Source organism: Archocentrus centrarchus, chromosome 22 (genome assembly GCF_007364275.1).
Source record: "Archocentrus centrarchus isolate MPI-CPG fArcCen1 chromosome 22, fArcCen1, whole genome shotgun sequence".
In the NCBI taxonomy this organism is placed as follows: Eukaryota; Metazoa; Chordata; class Actinopteri; order Cichliformes; family Cichlidae; genus Archocentrus; species Archocentrus centrarchus.
Window position 1 is genome coordinate 16,361,464 of NC_044367.1, and position 23,280 is coordinate 16,384,743.

The 23,280-nt window shown below is 37.6% G+C and overlaps 1 protein-coding gene across 1 annotated transcript in view; it reads right to left on the reverse strand.

Annotated features, from left to right (window-relative positions):
- Nucleotides 1-3,362: 3,362 nt before the first annotated feature.
- stxbp6 (syntaxin binding protein 6 (amisyn)) overlaps nt 3,363-23,280 on the reverse strand; it is a 74,510-nt gene continuing 54,592 nt past the window's right edge. Inside the window, exons 3-6 of the mRNA XM_030718950.1 lie at nt 17,423-17,553; nt 17,081-17,246; nt 5,807-5,964; nt 3,363-4,531 (exon numbers count right to left, since the gene is read on the reverse strand). Of these exons, the coding sequence (XP_030574810.1) occupies nt 4,508-4,531; nt 5,807-5,964; nt 17,081-17,246; nt 17,423-17,553 (479 nt within the window). The 3' untranslated portion in view covers nt 3,363-4,507. The remainder of the gene's footprint in view (nt 4,532-5,806; nt 5,965-17,080; nt 17,247-17,422; nt 17,554-23,280) is intronic.

Consider the following 23,280-nt stretch of genomic DNA (forward strand, 5'->3'; position numbering starts at 1 on the left):
ACACTGCCCCCCAGTGGTAAACAGAGGAAATTCAACTGTGCTTGGTTCAGAAGTTCTGAGTTTTTTCTTTTTCTTTTCTTTTTTTTTTAAAGCTAAATGTCAATTTTATAGATATAATATGTGGGACAAGTGAAAGGGTCTGACCATTCTGTGAACAGTATTCCAGTGAACCAGGTTGTACTCTTACCTAAAAATCAAGACAGTACAATGGACCTCAGTGTTTCTAGGGCTGGAAGGTAAAAAGAGAAAGGAGAGATAAACAACGAGGTGCGTTTTAAGACAAAAATCAGGGCTGATGCACAGCATTGTCAGAGTGAGTAATGGTCCTGTGCACAGGTTTCAGTGAGCCTTATTTTCACTGCATCCTCTCCAAAGCTATAGATTAGGTATTTCTGCTCTGCCACTGAACTGCCCTTCTCCTGCTTCATAAGTGGATGCAAAGAGGGACATACATTCATTAGAGAGAGCGCACTCTGTCCCTTACCCTCACCAATTTCTTTCACCTCCCCATCACTTCACTACCTTTAATTTCTTTTTTACCTGCACACTCACCCTTTTCTCCTCTCTCCATTACAATTTTTCTTTTCTGCCATTTCTACCTTTCCTCTATCATCAGCACCTGCCTCCTCTAACTCCCCTCTTCCTTTCAGGCCTTAGAGAAACATATCCTGTGAATAATTATTGAATTTCAAGTGCATCTGTTAAACATTTCACATCAACTTATTTACAGGTGTAATTTTTAGACAGTGGTTTTCTGTTTTTAAGTATCTGGACTTACGTGTGTTCCACTGATGAACAAGAATGTTGGAATTGGATGTCAAATGTGCTGAGGCTACACATCCATTACACTCTCCTTTCTAAAATAATTTGCATGTTGCACCAGAAAATATAAACACAAATCTCCATTTCCCACAGTGATCTCAAATCTAGGAACTATCACATCAAGTTTTGAATTGTGAACACTTGTAGCCAAGCGTACCCTTCCTCATGAAGCTGTATAAGGTGCAGACAGGAGTAACACTTATTAAAATATTAAAAAAATGTTATTCGCACAGTTTGTCTCAGAGTTTGAGAACCACTGGATTAAACCTGTCTACTGTTTTATGTCAAAATGGCTGCAGTATAAAATGTATACATTTCATATTTAAAATAAGCAGTGGTGGAATATAAGTAGGTAGATTTAAAAAACTGCACTTAAACGCAGATTTAAGGCAATTAATCACCCTGCCCCTGGATAGTTGGGTGGTATTATTGTTGGTCTGTCTGTTAACAATATTACAGCAAAACTACCAGTCCAATTTATATAAAATTTGCACAACAGAAGACCAGTGACCCCTAGATCACCTGATTACATTTTTGCCATAATTAGGTCAAGGTCAGAGGTCAAGTTTTCTGAAAATCTTGTGAATGTGATAACTCAAGAACAATGTCACCTCCTAGGATGTTCAAATTCACACCATAGATGCATCTACCGAACATCTCGGACAACTTAGTTCTTACCATTTTAATGCCAGTCACAGAAAGTGACAGTATTCTAAGTGCTTACAGTAGCTATTTGCAAGTATCCACCCCATTAACTGAGACCTGGTAATTATGTTCTAGAACTTGCACTTCCAGGGGATTTGTGCCACCAAAAGATTCTACTGCCAGGAGGCTGAGAGGTAGCACTAGCAGCTGACAGTATTTGATTTGATTAGATTTTTTTCAGTCATTAAAATCATCTTTTCATGCTTAAATATGGTTCAAAAGTGAAATCGGTCCAATCCAGATTCTGGATTTGCAGGCTACTTTATTTTAACAAGAGAAACTCCATTTTCATTCATAAAATGAAATGAAAGTTATTTTAGTTAAACCTTGTTTGAAAAATGATATGTTTGTGAGACAGACAACATTTAAATCAGCTGCTAAGTTGTCTGTTGGGGTTGAGGCTTGTTGTGCCCAGCACCACTTGTTTTTAATGCTTCGCCACATCTTAGAGGATGTAGTGGAGATGAAGCATTGTACATTTGTTCCCATTACATTTTTCTGAAAACTGTAATTAATAGTTTGTTCTAATGTTTGGGTGGTGCCCAATGTCGTGTGAAAACAGGCTACACCACTTGTTTTTACTTCAGAGTAAACCCAGACCGGGGTACACCTTCACCTGCAGGAACTTCACACAAACAGTGAAACTAAAACAGTCCTGCCAACTGTAGTGCAAATGAGCTAAGATAGAAAAACTGATCATCAACTGAACCAGCAGAGGGAAAATTAATCAAATTTTAAAAGGACATTTTTTTAAAGTGACAAACTACAATGCCAAAAGCTTCCCTACTTCCCCTATTTTTTTAATTACAGTACCCTCTCATGACTCACATGCACTTCTCTTCTGTAGTATAATATCAATTATTTCACTCAGTTCTAATCAAAACATCAAACATTTCCTTCATCTTCAAAGGTAGCATTTATCCTAATTTGGCACATGTAGCAATATTACAACCTTGTTTCCTAAGAATTGGGAGCTACATAAAATGTGAATAAAAACAGAATGTAATATATTCGAAATAATTTAAAACCTATATTCAATTAAATATAGTGAAAAGGCTATAAAAATGTTGGGAAGTTTTTATTCCATGCTTTCAGCATGTCTGGATCAGGGTTGCAGTGTAACTAATAAACAGACTGAGTTGAGACAGACCCAAAGAGGCAACAAAAAAAACAAAAATAAAATAAATAAAAGAAGCATTTCATTGGGTGGACTTTATTTGAGTGGACTTTATTTTATATTTCACAGAATTATATAGCTGAGAGATCAGTGTGTTTGGAGCATCATTGAGCCAGGAAGTGGAACTGAGAACATCAGCATAAAGACCCTTGAGAGACTAAACATTTTGGCTGCATGTTGTTTATAAGCTGGGAATACCAATGCAAGTTAAATACAAAAATGTAACAACAGAGAAGAACAGTTAATAAACCAGATGTACAACTTTTGATTCCATTGTTTGATGGAACTGCTCAAGTTGGCTATAAAAAGGACACTGAGAATAATAGAAATTAGTCTTCACATCTTTTTTTTTAAATTATTATTATTATTAAAACAAGAAACATCAAAAGTGTTAGAGGAATCAAAGCACACTAAGAGTTAGGCAACCGGAACATTTCATTGTGAACTTGGTGTTCTGCAAGATAAGGTAATCAGTGCATTGTAACATCATGAATTACAAACTGAAAAAAATAATTAAAGAATCAAATACATCTAAAGTGTGAGGCTGGTGTCCTGTCAGTGAGGAAGCCAACATTACAAACAGTGAGGGCGGACTGCCCCCCCCCCCCCCCCCCCCCAAAAAAAAAAAAACAGGAAAAGAACAACAAAAAAAAACAAACCAAATCCCCCCCAAAAAAAGCAAATAAAAAAAACCAAACAGAAAAAAAACCTACCACACACGGCTGTTATTTAAAACATTTTGCCCTTTATGAGCATACATATTATAATAACCAACCCAAGTTACACAAAAAGCACAAGGTATGACCACTCACTGTTTAGAGTTGAAATACAGCCAGGATCAGCTTCAAAGCACCCCGTGTTTAGGGACAAATTAGCTCTACAGACACTGAGATAATAGTAGTAGAATTACATGTTGCTTTTTACAGTGCAGAAGCTGGCTTACTGAATTACCCCTGTTAAAATAACTTACTATGCTGAGTAATTCACATACTTAGAAAGCTTATTCTTAAAATGAAGTCTTCAAGTACACTTCCAAAAATCTACTCCATGTAGTTTAAGTTGTTTTTGAATGACACGTAACAAGGGAGAAAAATATTTCAACATTTTTTTATATTATACCGTCACCCAAACCACCCTCATCACTCAGTCTCATCAGCAGTTTATGAGATGATATTTGAAACATATTTTGACTAATAGTGTTTTGATATGTTTTGAAATTATGGACAAAACATCAGATTGAAAGAGTTTAATGTCCAAAAGTCCCACAAATATCTATCAAGGTACGACTTACATATGTGTCTGTTATTTATATGTAGTACATAGTCAAGCAATGAGGGGGGCCCTCACTCATAAATCAAGACTTAATAATTACTGCAGCGCTCATAAATAACCAATATAAATGGGAAATGAGCTGTTCCTTGTCTGGGAGTGATTGCTGATGATGACTTGGCAACACACGTGCTCAGTGTGTGAGCACATGACTGTCTTGAGTGACTGTCATTATCAAACAGAGTCATAGCTGTGGCTTGTAACTTTTTTTTTTTGGCAAACAGAAGCATAAAACATTCAGCTGACAGCCTCAAGTAGTTTCATTTACCTCTCTTCCTCCCCTCTGCTCCATCTGTCACAGTCTTTAGGAAAGAAATGCACCAGAGTACAATAACCCAGAACATTACAATGTTAACACTGTTAACAAATATTAATCATATTAAAACTTTTAAAAAGAATAAAATCTGAAATCCTTCTTCTGTACAACGACTGGCGATTGCTGACCCCCTTAGCCCAGGCGGTTATGGCAGTGGTCTAACACTTGTGCTTCATGGCAAGCTGTAGAAAAATTGGGGTGGGGTTGCAAGATAATAAAGTGAGAAAATCCAATAAAGGTGGGAGGATGGAAGACACTCATACAGAGAGACTACAGAGTGGTGCTAAATAACGAAGAGAAGAATTCTACAGAGCCACCATGTGGGGGCAGTAGAGCAGCACATAAAAATAGGTGGTTTTGATTAAAGCTGAGCAGTGCAGCTATGCTGCTGTCAAAAAGGAATTGCAGAAGTGGACTAAGACGAAGAGTCAAGGTGACCTGCTGGCAGTGGTGGATGATTGATGTTAAAATGCAGGAAAAATCAAATCCTTCACAATACATCCTCAAAGTCATCCTCAAACAGAATAAGATGAGACTTTTTATCCATCACTAAGGTGACCAAAAATGCTTTTAACAGAGGACTTCAGGCAGGCAACAGCATGGGTCTTGATAATAACGTGCAAGACAAATAACAAGTATGAAGCATATAAAATCTTGTGGCATCATGTGAAATGAGAAACAAAAAAAAAATGAATAATGTGCTCATGGGTGTTGTGCAGTCATCTTCTAAATCAAAGCTATGGCCATTTTTTCCCCCTGTGGTTATTACAGTTTTTGTAATTTCTCACAGCAGGGGAACTTATCTTTTAGCTGTGAGAGGGCCATGCAATACTCTTCAAATGTCTTTCAATTATCCCACCACGACTTACAGGGCACAATGCATCATTCAAACCAGAAAGTTCAATAGGTAGTAGATGGCTTTGCTATTAAAGTCAATGACATCCCACTTTTGCCAGCACATGCCTTACAGTGAATGGTGTTGTCAGACAGCATGCTGCAAACCCGAGGTGTATGATATACAGCATTTTTAGAAATATGGCGATCACAATCAGGTGTGCTCGTTACAAAGCCATAAAATTTTTGCTCTTGTTTTGCAGTAATAAAAAAAAAAAAAAGGGGATCATATTGTACTAATAGCCTCATTAAACAGCAGGCAATTAGTTTTTGCGACAAACACGATATGGGACTGATGCAGAATGAGGGAACACCCTATAGAGATCTATGAAACGGAGTCAATGAAGGAAGAAAAAAAGGATTATCTTTACAGAGAGCACAAATATCCTCAGGTTTGAGAACAATGTTTCATCTTTTGGCTGAACTAATGATGACTTTAAAATCGTGGCTAGTAATTCTGCAACATCTGAGAGGGAACTCAAACTCAAAATTCCAGTGTACTCCATTGTAATCCCACCTTTAGGTTATGTATCGTAATGCATCTTACTAACATACCGACTCACCTTGTGTGCAGTGACGGCAAACTGTTCAGCGCTGTTCATCATGTCTGCAGTCCTCTCCTCAGCCCGGCCTAACCGCTCACCACGCTCATTCAGAGCCTGGCTGGCCTTCTGTACAGCACTCGTCACGCTGTCTGCAGCTGAGTGTAGTATACTGTTACCTGCAGATAAGAATGGGAGTGAAGAAGCAAGCCAAAGAGAACCAAGAGGGGAAAGAAGAAAAGCAAACACACAAAAAAAAAAAAAAGAAAACACAAAAATAGGAAAGAGAAAAGACGAGGGGGAAAGAAAAGAAAAATAATGTAAACAGATTAGCTGTCGTGAAAGCACTGGCGACATTAGCTCAGGGCAGTGCAATCAGTGACCCTGAGCATCAGTGTTAATTGTGGAAGACAAAACCATGAAAAACAAAGTGGCTTCAAACAGGTGCAGTGTGGCAAGGTGCCTAATGAATTTTCTTCAAAGCTGATTTACTTCAAGGTAGGATCAAGTGAAATTAACCTTTCCAAACGTGAAAGAATGCAACTGCAACACAAGTAACTCCGGATTTAATGTTTCCTTCAGGAAAGTATGTAATTCTTGGGGACATGCAGCACTACAGTTTTAAACTTTTGGAGACAGCTTTGTGATTGCTCTCCTTTTTCCCCCTAAACTACAGTGTAATAAAGAACAGATATGTGCTCGGCTGCATGGACTGCCCTGGAGACCCAGTAGTGGATATAAAACAGAGAGCACATCTTCAGATAGCTGTGGCAACCCTGCGGATGTTTCCTCTGACAAGCCATTAATCTACCACACATTGGGAGTGCTGCCATTATGCACTACTATAACAACTAGACTAGGAACAGCAATCTTCCTGCTGCTTTCTCTTTGTATGCGGAACAGTTGCACTGCTACTGTATATAATCTGTCATTTTATGGTGATGTGGTTTACGAACATAGCTGCAGTGTTTTTAGCATTTTCACCTGGCACTGCTTTGATTGTATTCTCTTGGAGTCAAAGGGAACTTTCACCCTGTGGTGAGAAGGTCCTGACCAGTCAGTTTTACTTACAGCATTACCAAATACCATAGGGATAACAGTGGGGCGGTTGGGAGAGAGAACTGTACTGTAGCATAACACAAAATGCCACTTTAGATCAGTCTCTTTTGGGCATTGATCTGTTAATGACCATAAACACAAACTAAATCATCACACTTTCAATCCCTGCATTTGCCTTTGGGTGAGTGAAATGAATTAAAAGCAAATATGGGAAGATAAGCTAAATTGTCCAATGTTGATCTCTCTAGAAGTACATTTATTGAATATGAGGCAACAGCACAGAGTAAAGCTCACAAGTACTGAGTGTATTAGGATCTGACAAGCCTGATTCCATCTTTTGCACAGGAAACTGCAATATAGGTAGTGTAGATCCCCTGGCATCAAGGCAGGTAGTGACAGATAATTGGGACAGCTCTAGTTCAGTGATTATATGACAGCCCAAAAGCAGACGGTGAGGCCAGCTGGTGTTCCTTCAAAAGAAATTAACTTGATATAGTCAAAGCAATTTATGTAGAAGTGCATCAGTACTGCAGGCACAAAGATTGATGTGAGATGTGTTTATACCCATTCCTACACACACTAAGAGAAATAGAAACACATAAAACACAAGAATTTCCTTCAGTCTTCTTGAAATTACAGTAAATGAAGCACTTTCAATGTGACAAACACATCTGGACCACTGGAGGGAAAAAAAAAGGCCTTATACTTCTTATTTTTCCATTTAGTAAAATGTCGACATATTAGATTCTGTCCACTGCCAGGCTGTGTTTCTACAGTTTACCCCTGGTATTATTGTACTGCCATTTGATTTACATAAAAAAGAAAAGGGGGAAAAAAGCAACTTTACAGAAAATATACTTTCTCCTATGAAATATATTCTCTTCACTAGAAAAGATGAGACCTTTTCACCTTCAGACAGATTTTTCTTAATCCTCTCCTCCTCCAGGGAAGCCCTGGGAGTAATACTTCCTTCATCCTCACTATAACCCCAACACACACAACCACTCCACACCATGCACACTCAATAAATATATCCATTTATTTGGCTGCCCACCATTTTGCTGTGCCTTTTTTTTCCTCTGTTCTCAGAGATGAGCTGCAACATGGGCTGAAGAAAGCACTCAGATAAAAGACAGGGTGGAGACATTCTGGAGGGTTTATGGTGGTGGTGGGGGGATGCAGCATCAGAAGCCAAATGAAATGTGTAGGAGTAGATTATGTTATGTAGTGCCATCGTTGTGGTGCTCTGAGCCTTTGTGTCTGAATTTGAAGTGGAAGCTGATTAGCCCCTGTTATCAAAAAAGATAACTTAGGAGGCACATTGGGTATTAATTCAAGATGAATATTAATGAGACAGAAGTTTAAAGTGTTTCCTGTTATGACACCGATGTTGCACTAGTAAATCTTAAAAAGGAGCTTTTTGTGAAGACTGTCAATTTGTCACAGTGCTGAATCTGCTAAACCCACGGCACGCCTCTTTTAACAATGCAGAAAGCATTTTGTTTTTATACTCAAAGAAATCAACATGATCAGCCATGGTTTCTCAAACAATGGAGGCTAAAAAAAATATATATATTCCAGAAATATATTCCAGAAAAACAAAAACTATGAGCAAAGGCAAACATAATAAGGAAGTGGGGGGAAAAAAATTATTCAAAGTCAACCCTTCCTTTTCCACATTGTCTGTAAGCAGCAGATTACAGGCTGCACTGCTGCGAGGCTAAGAAAATAATCTGATAGTTATCAACATGTCAGATACACTTCACAAGATGCTGACAGCCAAGTCACATTTACTGTTACAGTACATGGGATTGATAAGATTGGACACAAAAGATCCATTCTGGAGTGCTTTAAATATTTCTGGCTGTCGGGATAAAGCTGTATAAAGGGTATAGTATGTGCAGGTGTTTTAGGGGAGAGAATGTTTTGCAGTAATTTCTGTTATGTATTAGCATACACATAACACCAGTGAGTTAAATGAAATTCTCTTTATCATCCAGATATTGTGAACGAGGCTGGTGTTATTCGTGCAAATACCGTCAAGGATGTCGGTAAGTGCACCCAATCCTACTCATCTAGTTTTATCTGTATCCACAGTATCTTGACTCTGAAGTACACAATAACTTATTTTCATCTTGTATAGAGCTTCTTAAAAATGAAGTGTATAATATTATCTGATCTATTCGGTTGTACAGGCAGCTGCACATAATAAAAGACACATAAAAGACAAAGACATATTGAAATGAGCTAATGCATTCTAAAACCTAAAATTAAACTGAAAAGAACTCAAAATAAAATTAAAAACTACTTAGACAATACAAAACTATAACTGTTATCAGCGCTACTCTGTTTTCCTGCTTTTAGAAATTACAACAGAGGTAAAGCAAGGTAAACAAAAATGCGTGTGAACGATACTTAAACAGTATAAAACACATTTTTATATTATAACTGCAATTTTGTGATAACAGTTTATACCAAACCACAAATGTATTAACATTTGATAACAGGACACCTTTCAATTTATTTTTTGATGAGAAAGTTGTGTTTAGGTTTATGTTTGTGGAAGCGAGAGAAAAAGAGAGAGGCTATGAAAACTTTCTGAAATGGGAAGGCAAAAAGCAAGTGAGAGCTAAATACAATAATACAAAGGCCAAGGGCAAGAAGGCAAGAAAGAAAGCAGGCAAGAAAGAAAGCAAGAAAGAAAGAAGTGAGAAATCTTTCAATAAAGAAACATTTTCTGTCTAACTGAATTAAAGAAAGAACAAAAAAAAAAATACCTTTTAAATATTACATACACTATATTGCCAAAAGTCACTCACTCATCCAAATCATCAGTAAACCTGAATGCAGATTGCTTCTACAAACATCTGTGAAAGAATGGGTCACTCTCAGAACCTCAGTGAATTCCAGTGTGGTACCGTGACAGTCCAGTTGTGAAATTTCCTCACTACTAAATATTCCACAGTTAACTGTTAGTGTTATTATAACAAAGTGGAAACTCTTAATGTTTCAGCATACCAAGACATTTTGGACAATTTCATGCTCCAACCTTGGGAATGGCTGCTTCCTGTTCATGACTGCACACCAGTGCACAAAGCAAGGTCCATAAAGACATGGATGAGCAAGTTTGGTGTGGAAGAACATTACTGGCCTGCACAGAGTACTGACCTCAACCTGACAGAACACCTTTGGGATGAATTAGGGCAGAGACTGCAAGCCAGACCTTCTAATCCAGCAACAGTGCCTGACCTCAAATGCGCTTCTGGAAGAATGGTCAAAAATTCCCATAAACACTCCTAAACCTTGTGGAAAGCCTTCCCCGAAGAGTTGAAGCTGTTATAGTTGCAAAGGGTGGGCCAACATCATATTTAACCCTATGGATTATTAATGGGATGTCACTCAAGTGCATGTGTGTGTGTGAAGGAAGAGGAGCAAATACTTTTGGCAATGTGGCGTAATTTACATTCTCCTACATGTGTTCAGTCAATATAATGTTTTTATAGATGTCAGTGTATTTGCCAAAGGTTAACTTTCTGGTGTAGAAAAATTTGAATAGCAGGTAAAGCCCTCATTCCAAATGGATTAGACATAAATGAATGGTGTACAAAATGATGGAAGAAAATCATAAAACAGTTAATAGCCTTCACAGGAGCCTAAAGGCACAGCTCTGCTGCTCCTACTCCAAGATAAACCCCCTGCTGCAGTTTAATTAATGCAAATCTTGACATTACCCACTGCAGCATAATGAAAATATAACTCTGGTTCAAACAGGAAGGGCACATCCCCCTGACTCCTGATGTACACCTATTATTTCTCTATAGCCTGTTATCCAGTTACTTTTTTTAATTCAATCATTTTCCCCACGTTCCTCCTGCAGCTTTTCCCCATAGTCAAATTACTTTCTTCTCTATTAAATTTTCACCCCCCAAATCTCCATTTAATCAAGCATACTCACTCTCTCCAGTTCCTTTTAGTGACATCATTCTACCACCCCAAACATATTTTCATGAAGGCAAAGGGCTGACCTTTTTTTGCTCAGTTGGCCTTCAGGTTAGTCACCGTTAAGCTGTTTAAAAAGTCTTCAGCAAAGAACTAAATCCTAAATGTAGCACAGAGCTGTGCCAGCACTGACAGAAAAATAGCTACTAGGTATTCATGAACTGCCTACTCTCAGTAGCATTAATCAGCAGATTAATATTAACATCACACAATGCATTACCAGCCATAATTTCCATCATTACAGTCTTTACTAAGCTTAAATGTTAATTTGTACATGCTTCACAGAAGTAGAGCGTACGGAGGAAACAATTAGGGAAGAAGCATTTTGTCACTGTACTACCCTTTAGTACCACCAGACTGTTATGTACACGTGAAAATAATAAATGCATCCATGAAAATTGTTGACTTTTCTGACATTCTCCAAGAAAAGGCACATAAAACTGAGCTTTTACATTTTTATAATTTAAAAAAATACACCCCCACCCACCCACCCATCTAAAAAACAAAAAAAAAAAAGATTAGTCACCTGGGAAAAGTTAAGAAACTCCTGACATCTGTCACAACCAAATGCATCCAAATTAGAGTGACGGTCTCCAGATTAGGTGCCAAAGATTAGGATCTCCTTAGGCAGTGACTAAAGAAACCTGTCTCATCTCAGCCTCTGACATCCAGAGTTTGCTTTTGCGACTGAAGTATCTTGTGTCATCATACTGTGATCCAAAGGGATCTCGAGCTTTGAGGAAAAAAAGGAGCCAGGAAAAGAATTTGAAAAGATCTTCAACTTATCTGAAATAAATTATTACAGTTTGTGAAGAACTGATTGCCACAATAAACCTGGCTCAAGAGAGACTATTTGTTGCAAAAAGAAGTCAAAAGATCTGCCAGGACAAAGCCTTTGTAGTCCAGAAAGAATATTTGGGCCCCATGGAATTTTCTGGTTTTTAAGTGGGCCACAGCACTCTTTACTTTGGGAACCACTGGCCTACACAAATGCTCAGATTAAAATGTTGTGGGCAGTATAGGCAAGGAAAGCTTCAAACATTTTGAAATTAAGGAACTATGAAAGATTGATTTTCATTAAGCCAGTGTTAAAGAACGGTGGCAAATAACAGCTACAAGCATTTTTTTTTTGTTAAAGTGGGTTGAGGTCAAGGGTCTGCTTTCTTTTTTCATAAAAAATTACAAAAAATATTTGTAATATTTTAATTAATTTTAAAATGTTAATTTTTTTTTATGTTGATCACGTGTATCACACTTTTCAGTAGGCTCCATTTTAGAGAAGATCAATTGCAAATACATACAACACTTTAAAAACAAAACAAAACAAACAAAAAAAAAGCACATAACTGCACCTCTGCACAGTTTTCATCAGTCACTCTGCATACAGCTTGTCAGAGGGGCAAGGACAGTGAACGTAACTCATAACTTTTGGATGTAAACTTCAAATCCCTTCCAGCAATGTACTCATCTCCCACAGTGACACATGCCAGGGAAAAAGTGTCCTTGTCACTCACTTAAAGCATATAAAACATGGCTCTCTGTGTACAGCATTGCAATTATTAAATAACTAAGACATATCAGTTAAGGCTTTGAGAGGAAAAAAGGGTTCAGTTCAAAGCCAGGTGATGTTTCATTAATTTTTTTTTTTTTTTTTTCTGCCTGAACGAACCATATACTATAGTCAGATTTCAAAGTGTAACTCTTGAACTGGGGCAATAAATAAAGGAAAACTTGAAACCTGGATCCTTAAGGGAATCCAGCGGCTCTGCTGATCTTTAAGAAGCAATTTCCTGGCATGGTTTGGGCCCTCTTGCAGTCAAATGTTTTACTTGTAGAACATGTGATATATTGGAATGAAAAGTAAAATAAATTACCAAGGAGTAGCAAATTTAGCAAAAAGTTGAGGGATGGACAGACAGATGGGCGGACAATGGACGGACACTCTAATTCGTCAGAAGCATTCTGTAGAGGTTTGCACATTGAATGCTCATGCCAAGTTTCAAAAGAGTAGGCCAAGGAACAAGGGAAGAGTAGGGATTAAAGGTAAACATCAATACACAGTATTTCTGGAAAATGTAGAAAATTCATTAAAAAAAAGAAATCAAAAATCCGCCTCCCCTATTGCTGACTGTCATCTGTCATCGACAAAAATTAGCACAGAATCATTTACTTGAAACAATTCTATCACTCTGTAACAGTTTCAAAGACATGCTTAATCAGTTCCAAGGTGCACTGACACTCATTGTGTTGCTAGTTTTTACTTTAATTTGTACCCACCTTGTGCACTGATTAGCCACAACATCAAAACACACACCTATTGTGTAGACATGGCAAGAATGAGGGTGTCATGTGTTGTTTAGCACCTGGACATTAGCAGTGAATTGATACATACTAGTGTACTATTGCCTTATCTTCAATCTCATTACAATTATGAATAGACCTTAAAAAGTTGATATACTGCCCTGCCCTATGTCATACTGTAGTCATGAGTAGAACTCATCACTGATTAGTAGGGGTTATATCTTTTCTGATTTTGAGGTTGTATCCATAATTGTGTGGAGTAAGTTAAACAAATTTAATGGGGGATGAACTTTTAATTTAGTGCTTACCTTGTCTTAGTAGATGACCATGATGTGAAACAAATTCTTTCCTCATTCTGTTCAAAAAGACCTTGCAACGGAAAATGACTGAACCTACATCTTGGCCTTCTGTGACGAGAGAATATCAAAAGTCATAGTCAGCTTTGATGTTCAAAATACGCACTTTGGGAATTGGCCAAGAGGGTTTAATTGGGTTATTAAATTATGAGTTTAGCGCACACGGATTCAGTTCTTTATGAATGTAAAGTAACTACAAAGGCAGTTAGAGTTTGATTATTTATAAATAGGCCACACAATTAATCCTGTGAAAAAAAATGTATTTTGTGTTTAGGAACTAAAGTTAAAAGAAAAGAAGTGTAGAAACACTTTGGAATTACAACGGTTTTCAGCATTGATCATTGATGACTTAAAGTGTGGTCTGATGTCCAAGTCACAAGTATAGACTAACAAAACTGCCTAAATTAATGATACATGAGAATTTGTACTTCGTAATTATTCACAGTCTAAGTTGGAAAAATTAAGCACACCTGGCTCCGATTAAATTACAATAAAAAATTCTAATTACTGTCACTAAATCAATCTGGTGTTTTCGAGAAAAACAACTGCGTGACTCATGGCTCAGTCATAAAATACTGTCACAGTGCCTTCGTAAAAAATATTACAGAAATGCACAAAGCTGGCACACAGTTTCTGGGTTAAGACATAATGACTGGCTGAAGTCCTTCTGTGTGGAGCTAATGTTCTACAACAGGTTTGCAACTGAATTTTTGGGCATAAATGCCTGACATTTAGTTTAAAAGGGGGAAAAGTGACCTTGGGTGATGCAACAATGCTGAGTAAGATTTTCTGTTTTTGTATTGTTCAGATTGTGTTTGTCCATAACTGTAACTTACAAGTCAATCAGATCATCACATCATATAAACCATGAGCACTGCATTTAGAAATCCTGGTAATTGCAAATAGTTTCCACTATCTGATTGGTTTTTGGGGTGAAAACATCTTAAGAATTACTGTAGCTCATGATAACACATGGTGTTTACATCTTGCTAGATAAGTCTTCAGCCACCAATCCTTATGAAGGAAAATTCACACAAAAATTAAGTGCAAAAAAAGGAAGCAGCAAAATTCATTCAGATTCAAATCATGAATACATGCCAGTTAGACAGGTGGCAACTGGAGTCCAACATCGTCTAACAATGTGGGCAACAGCCCAAATCGGCACTAAGTTAATTAGCACACTGGCTGCTTTTATTTCTACGGCAATTACACGCCTCATCAAGGATTAAAAACATATGCCTGTGCATCTAAACCATAATGTTCTGAGAGAAGGCTTTAAAAAATAAAATAAAAAAAGACTACAACACATCTTACAAAAACATTCAAAGTAAGATTAAAAGCAGCTCAAGATTTAAACATAATAAATGTAAAGCATTTAAATGTGCAAATGCATTATGAGATGAAATCTTCCAATCAGCTCAATTTATTGCTACACAACAATTTATTAGACTCAACATAATTTGAAATGATGATTGCATTCAAGCAATATTACTTCACTAATGCACTGCATAGATAAGCAGTATTTACAGCCCATTATTACTTTTGATAACCTTTTGTTGCACCATGTAATCAGCATCAAGAAGGTGTTAGGCAAAGCTCAAACAATGTTTTAGGTATCCTGAGATCACTTTTTACATTAGGGGTATGAAACTGCTAGTACAAGCATAGGAAAACAATAATAACCCCACATATCTTTTATTCTGCATTAATATCATAGTTTACTTTTACCATCTTGAATGACAGCACATAATCGTCTACACGAATGCAAATCTAAATGTTTTTATTGCACTGCTTTGCAACCTAATTGCTAGCTATGCAACACCAGATTTATCTGCCTTACTTATCTATGTGCCTTTATAGGACTTGGCCATCTCAGGTGCTGCTGTAGTTAGTCTCCCACAGTTATGGTCCCACACCTGAGCAGCGTCATGATTTTTGTTTTGCACTGGTGTGAGACTTAAACTGGGGTGGACAAGACTGGAAGTATTCTCTTTGCTCGTCCTATTATTGAATCCACGCTGAAGTTTTTCATCCATCATGCCCTAGCTTCCTGTACACATTGAGGTGGTTAAATATCAGATTGCTTCATGGTCAGTAGCTGCTTCAACAAAACCACCAGTTTGGCATTTACAAAAGTGTACTTCAAATAAAGCACATAGTTTTTTATGAGTAAATGTATTCATATTACAATTACTTATATCATCAGCAGGGCAAATGCTCAAATTTCTTAAACTTTGTGTGGTAAAAACAATGCTATGGGGTTTCATAATTTTCAGAAACAATGAATGCATAAATTTAATATGCAACATTTGCACTACATAATGTATCCTACTCTAGAAACACTGGGTTAGTGTTCTTTGGTACACCACTACCTTACCACCTACACATACAGAGACAATAGTGTGCACCAAGTTCATTTGAAGAAAGTTAAATATGGGCATACATTTCAGAGTAGGAGGGAAGTCACTGCAATATAACAGAATACTGAGAAGAACTGGCAGGTTCATCATCAATGAATAGATAATGGGCTCCCACACACAGTAAGATAAATAGAAACAAAAGGAAATCTGAAAGTAACTAAAGTGTCATTATACACATAATTCACATTTCAGTCTTGTGTCCATGCATTGCATTCTATGTTCAATAATACTTTCTAGCTGCAGCTTAACTTAGAAATTCACAAAATTGGCTTTTTCATATCATGAGGGGAAGTACATGAGGAATACCCCAAATAGCAGTCACTTTCAGTCACTATTATTTATAGATTTTTCATAAGATTTAAAATTGAAGTCAACAAAGTCCTGGTTTTCAGAAATATCTATTTCCGGTTGCTGATTCCTATATCTATGGTGCAGGAGGACACGAGAAAGGGTCAGGTGGGGAATGTGTTTTCATAAATATTTCTATGAATAATACAGCAGGTTGAACAGTGCTCATAGATGAAACTTGGAGGCAAACAGATCAATATCTGATTAAGCCACCCAGGATGCATTGTTAGCATCACCACAATCCACCTACAGTAAACAAACCTCTTACAGCAAGGAAATTACCAAGTATGGTGAAAACATTTGGCAGTTGATTATGCAATGACTCGGCTGATCAGTATCTCCTTGTTTGTTAGCTGGGCATGAAATACACTTTTAAAAACAGAAGTTAGTGTTCAGTTGTTTTCTCACCAATACCTGTGTCAGTGGTATTTTAAAGGGGGAAAAAAAAAAAAATCACTCAAAATAATGAGTCCCATCAGCACACTGTGAAATGTGTTAAATTAGGTAAAATTATTATTTAGTGTTCTATTGGGTGTTTATATGTGCTGTAAAACCAGTTGATCTGTGGCAGATGCTTTGAGTCACAACTGATATATTTTGTTGGACATCGTCTTTGACCTCACTTCAGCAGAGCACTCAACAGATGCTGTGTACGAGGAATAAGCATACATTTTCATACACACCAGGTGCTGTTTGTCATCATACATAATTAGATTCAGACTGGCTTACAGCACAGCATGACAGCAGCGAGTCTGGCACTGTAGAGGCAGTGGATTTTGAACAGACTTTTTTTTTTTTTTATCTTGTCTTACCCCCCAGCAGTTTGGACTGACAGTTGACAAACTCTGGCTTCCGCGCTGAGCTGTAACGCTGGCAGGTGTGGTGAAGAATCTGGATAAAGGTGCACTTCTCCCCTGATGAACCAGCAACCCACTGATCAAAAGCATTATCAAACATCAGGTCAAACTCCGGACAGTCCTTGGAACAGCAGTGAAAGGGAGACACCAGTAAGAGGTGAGTGTGTGTGTGGTAACGGAAAAGGAACAAGAAGGAACTATGAGAAAAGAGACATGGGTACACAACATGTTTTGAATCAGCAATACTTGGGTTAACTTTATACTTTTCTCTGGCAAAGGGGAAGGGAAATGACATACTTTGTTGGGGTCCATGCCGTTGACCTGCCGTAGTTGCTCAATTGTCCACTGTGACCTTTTTACAAAGGCAGAAGATCCTTGGAACTGCTTCACCTTTGTGATTGAAACGTGGGATGGTTTCTTATTCGTCACTGTAGAAACAAAAACAAAACAAGAGTAAGGCCTAATAGAGCAATAATTAAACCATCATTAAATTCCAGAATATTAGGTTTCTGTGTAACCTCGTGCATGATTCCAAGACAAGTTTTGATTAGGAAAATTGGACGGCTCAGATCACCACATGAGGAATATTAGTCAAGCAAAAGGCACGAGTTTCCTTTCTGTAGGCGGCAGAAACAAAGGGATCCGTTAACAATGAATATTTTGCTTCAAGAGCCAACAGCAACAGAGACCATGATAAACATTTCCTATTAGAAGATACAGTCTAACCCTGAACAGACACACCCTGTAAACATGGGTTTGACTTTGACTTATTCATACCCATCGGTGTATAGTATTCTTATATACAATAAAATGTGACACACATTTTTGTTGTGCTCTAACAACATAATACCATATTTTCTACTCCAGTGGTTTGAAAAACAAATGCTTGGCTATATTGTTTCTGTCACTGGAAAACACTGTGTGGGACACAGCTCATGTCTCTGCACTAATGTGATGTATTTCTTCTACTGCACTGCTGAATAAAACTAATTGAAAGACATATAATGAGCTTGGGGGTACTGCTTTTAAACAATTCACCAAAGTCAAATGAAAAAAATATATATAATCAAGCAGTGGTTAATGTGTGATATATTGTGCTTCCATTAAAATCATTTGGTAATGAAGATTTTTTATTTTTTTTAATCAGCTACTTTACTCTGTACAAAGCAGAGTGCCAGTCTGTTGATAGCATATTCTTTGAGGTATCTCATGTGTAGTTTAGTATATATGACCAACTAAAGTGTTCCTACAAGACCATAATAAAGTGTTATGTTTATAAGAAACTAAAGCCTTACTCCAACGCCTGACCTCTTGCCTGGTGACGACATTCTGTCCACAGCTTCCCCTCCACTTCTCCAAGCATCACAGTACATATGTTTATATTGTGTTTCTGTGTTTGACTCTGCGGTGGTGTTGGCAATTAAGACCAGATTTTTGTAGCTCATCGAGGCTTAAGTTTAAACATATGCCTTGACTGCTATATATATATATGTGACTATATTATGGAGTTCTATATCATTCTCAGAGATGACTGCCACTGTGTTGCTTTTTTTTTTTTTTTTTTTGTTAAACCCAGGCAGCTAACGTCTGCTTCGGCCTTCTCACATCCTCCAATGTGTCATGTCAGAGAGAGGGAAGTGTCTCGGTCACTTTCTCTCCATTTTTTTTTTTTACTGCTCACCTCTTTAAAAACAGCACTATACTGCTACTTGTCATGCTCCATTTTCTCTATTGTGCTGGCTCACTTTTTGAAAGATTTTCTACACCTTCCTTTTGAAATGGAAAATATAGGTAGGGCTGAATGTCAGGTCAGAAAGCAAACTCCCACGAGATGAGGGATGTTTGGATATGTTTTGTGTATCCATTTAGACAGCTGCAGTTAATACTTGAGGCGCTGGCCCTGATGTTCCCGGGTGGAACAGACAGACAGAGGAAGACAAGCATTTCTTCTTCTTTCTTACATCAGTTCTCTCATCTCTTCTTTGAGAATTTCAATCAAACAGACAATCACAACCGTGACAAACACATGAACAGAGTCATCGCATCTGTCTTGTGTCACAGTGAAAGCTAATAGAGCTCTAGAAAGCAGAAAATTTCATAAAGCAGATGACAGTCCGATGCAATGAACTGGGTATAAGTGTAGAAACTAAGGTCATTCACTTCACAGCAAGAATAATTCATCTTTGAGTTACATTGGTGGCAGATGATAGGCTATAATACAGAGCCACTACTTTCCTCAGAATCATGAACTATAAATTGGGATTTTATTGCTCTCACTCAATGTGTTGATGACTGGTAGTTGAAAGATGAAAACTAACACAGTTCATACTACAGTATGAATTGAACTAGATGTCTTGTCTTGATCTTATCCTTGCAAAAACGTCCTACGCTTCAAGGAGCTGGAACTAATCATTTTCCATTATCAATGAATCTGATGATTCTATTTTTAATGAATTTTTTTCCTCCCTCAAGTGTCACAAAACAGACACGTTTTCATCAGAAGTTCCCAGTAGTGTGTCCAAGGTTATGTCTTTAAATGTCTGTCTTGAGCCAACTTCAAATTTACAGTAGTCTGTAAAAGTCTTGAGCCACCCCTCCTTTCCTTGTATTTTGTTGGGAAAATGGGAAAGAGGTGCAATGATACACTGAAACGCATGCAAAGATATACTGAAATACAGTATATAAGGCAAAAAAAAGAGTGTAAAATTCTAATGAGCTTGAAAGTTAATATTTGGTATGACCACCTTTATTCATCAACACAACCTCAACTCTCTTAAGCAACCTTTCTTGTAATTTCATTAAACAGCCTTTAGGAATAGTTCTCCAGGCTTCTTGAAGGGCATTCAAAGCTCTTCTTTGGATGTTGGCTGCCTTTTGTTCCCATTCTCTGTCAAGATGATCCCACACTGCTTCAATAATGCTGAGGTCTGGGCTATGGGGAGGCCAATCCATGACTGATAGTGTTCTACTGAGTGTTTTTCTATCCAGGTATACTTTTACTGCATAGGCAGTGTGTTTGGGGTCGTTGCCATGCTGAAAAATGAAGCCAATCAGATGCTTTACAGATGGCATCACATGGTAGATCAAAATCTGATGGTACTCTTCTGCATTCATAATTCCAGCAATTTTGTAATCCTCTACGCAGGGCCACATGCATCTGTCAGGTCCTGGGTCAGCTCTGAAAGACCTTCATAAAGCTTGAAAGTCTGGCTCCTTGGAAGCAATATATAAATAAATTAAGGGTGGCTCAAGTACTATACATACAGTGAATGACAATGTTCGACAAATTACTAATCTATCAATTGATAAGTATGGTCTGCCTCTTTATCACACTTTTTAATTGTATGATAAAGAGGCAGATCTTTATCATAGAATATGCCAAGCTCTACAAAAATCTGACTAGAAATCCTTTTCACAAAATGTACTCTGACTCAAAGCCGAGCAGTCAGTCACAGCAGGCGAAAGCAACATGCTGGAAATATACCAAACACAAACACCAGCAGTAGCTTTACAATATACTGAACAAACCACTGATGTCACAGCTTATTGGTTGTAAATTTCTGCACCCACAGCATACTGTGTAGAACACGAGAGATGATAAAAATAAAATCATGTATATGAATGAGTACGACCCCTCAAGCCTGAGCAGCTCTGACTGACACATTCTTGCATTAGCATATACACTGACGAATCACTGGCTTTTCTAGTTAGGCTGCTTTCAAAGTGATCACACTGACTCCAGGATTAGAACAACACTGAAAAGAAAAAAAAAGTTATATGTCACATGAGAAATGCATACTAGATGCATACTAAATCACCAGTGGTTTACATGAAGAGGGAAAAATTACAGCAAATTCAACTGGGTAGCACCGTTCGGCTATATATTTTTTTCATTACACAATGACATTGCAATGTGACCGAACTACTGAAATGCATCAGTGAATGTGTGAAAGAGAGCTTTTGTCTCAAGGCCATGGAGCTAAATTGTCAACACATCAACACAGGGATCTCAATCAAACTGCCAGACACCTTTGAGCCTCTCAAATCAATTTCATATTCAGCTGTTGACTCCCACCTTGTCTGAGTGGCTCCCAGGAACATTAAAACAATTACTGAAAGTTAGAAGAGCTGGCGTTATTGAAATAGCAATCAAGGACGAAGAAAACATACTGAAGCTCTTCTAATAAATGAACTTCAAGCTGCTCTCATAATAAATGTATTCACTGCAACACTATGTGTGGAGAAAAGCACACTTTAGAAAAGTAAGGAAGTAAGGAATTTATGAAGCACGTTGAGCCCCATTACCCCATACAACAATAGTTAATAACCAGTGTCACAGTAAGCTTCTCTTTTTGTAGAGTATCATGTATCATTGTTCAGCTGATTATAAAACTAGGGAAAACAAACCCTGCCCAATGTTGAATTTTTTTAGATGAGTGGTCAGGGTGCTGATGAGTTTCTCAATTATTCTGTTCACTGAGTTTGAGTTATTGTGATAATACAAAGATGGATGAATACATTATCCCTTCCTGAACATAAACTGAATAACCTGTAATGTGAAGCATTTCTCTCATTTTTACTTTAGTAATCACACCCTCAAAACATTATTTAAATCCCAAAATGAAAATGAACAAAGAGCTACCTAATGCAACTAAAAGCCAAGAGATGACCACAACCGTTGAAAAGCTGCCAAATGCATTGTTTCTTGGAGGCTGGCTATCAGAGGAAGGCCGTGCTGCGATTCCTGCCTTGCTCCTTTCTCAAGCTCTGATGGTGACATGCTTTCACTTCCTCCAGTGGATCAATCCCTTGTTGTGTTTGGCTATGTGCAAGTGCTGCTGCCTGAAGGGAAACCCGTACTGTTCACTTCACCAACTGCAGAGATCAGAGGAAAAATTCCTAGAATCAACTTAAACTCAAGGAAACACAATCACAGTTGCGGTTGTTAATACAGAAATGTGAGCACTAGGAGGAGTTCCGGCACAGGCTGCAATGATCTATCCAATCCCGCAAGAATTGTGTGCATTACTGATTGCATACAGGCATTGTTGGAAATGTTGAATAGAGTACTGTGAAAACAAATGTGATCCAAGACAATCAAAGTCATGAACAACTATGGAATGCAGAGATATTTCGGTAAACAGTATAACACTATAAAAGCTGGAGAAAATGAAAAGAGCAGAAAGTGAAGGACCACTCACATAGCCATAAAATTTAAACCTTCCTTCCCTTATAAAACACAGCATAATCATCATGTCAACACTGATACTAATCTAAAGTCTGCACCCAAAGGCCACAAATAAGATAAGCATGACGATAAGCATCAACAGTTTGGCCCAGAAAAGCAACGCTTTAAAAAAATTCAAAAGCAGAGAACAACAAAAGGTCACATCAGATACGGGAGATAATGTGTACAGTCTGGGAAACACTGTGTTGTACTTGCTTGTTTCATCACTCACCTACCAAGAAGAATATAAAGTGTTACTAGATGAGACACACTGCTTCTTCCATAAACAAAATTCTGTCTACTTCGCTTTGTGCTGAAAGGCTGTAATCATCTTGTGATATAGTTGTTATATCAGTGTCATAGTATGTTTTTAATTATTTCACATCTTTGTTTCTGTACTTCAAAGAAACACTTCACAGCCTCCATCTGAAACAGGTGGGCTAAAGCTCTCTTGACAAATCAAGTCCTCTTCCATCAGCAGTCAATTGTCTATTTACTCCATTTAGGCATATGCAGTTGCCATGGAGATTTGCATTTGTATAGCAAAAGAGACACCCGAGTTGCCCACGTGCAAGTTTGAATCTACAAAACCATTTAAATATCATTGAGACAGTATGAAACGTTAATGGATGCTAATTGCTGGACTACAAAGAAATGCAGTGCAGCAGTTTGTTTGGCTTGGCTGAGGGCTTTCCTGTTTGAAACACAAGAGTGCTTTCAAGGGACAGATCACATACTAAACATATGACGCCACATTAGTCATCATTAAGCCAAGGCAACATGATTCTAAGGAGAAGAAGAAGAAGAAAAAAAAAAAAGAATCAGGCAAAAGTTCAAAACTCAATTGTTACCATTTAAACAGAATATATTATTCATTTATGTCAGTAATTAATATTTGTAATTTATCTTCTGCTGTTTGTTTAGCTTA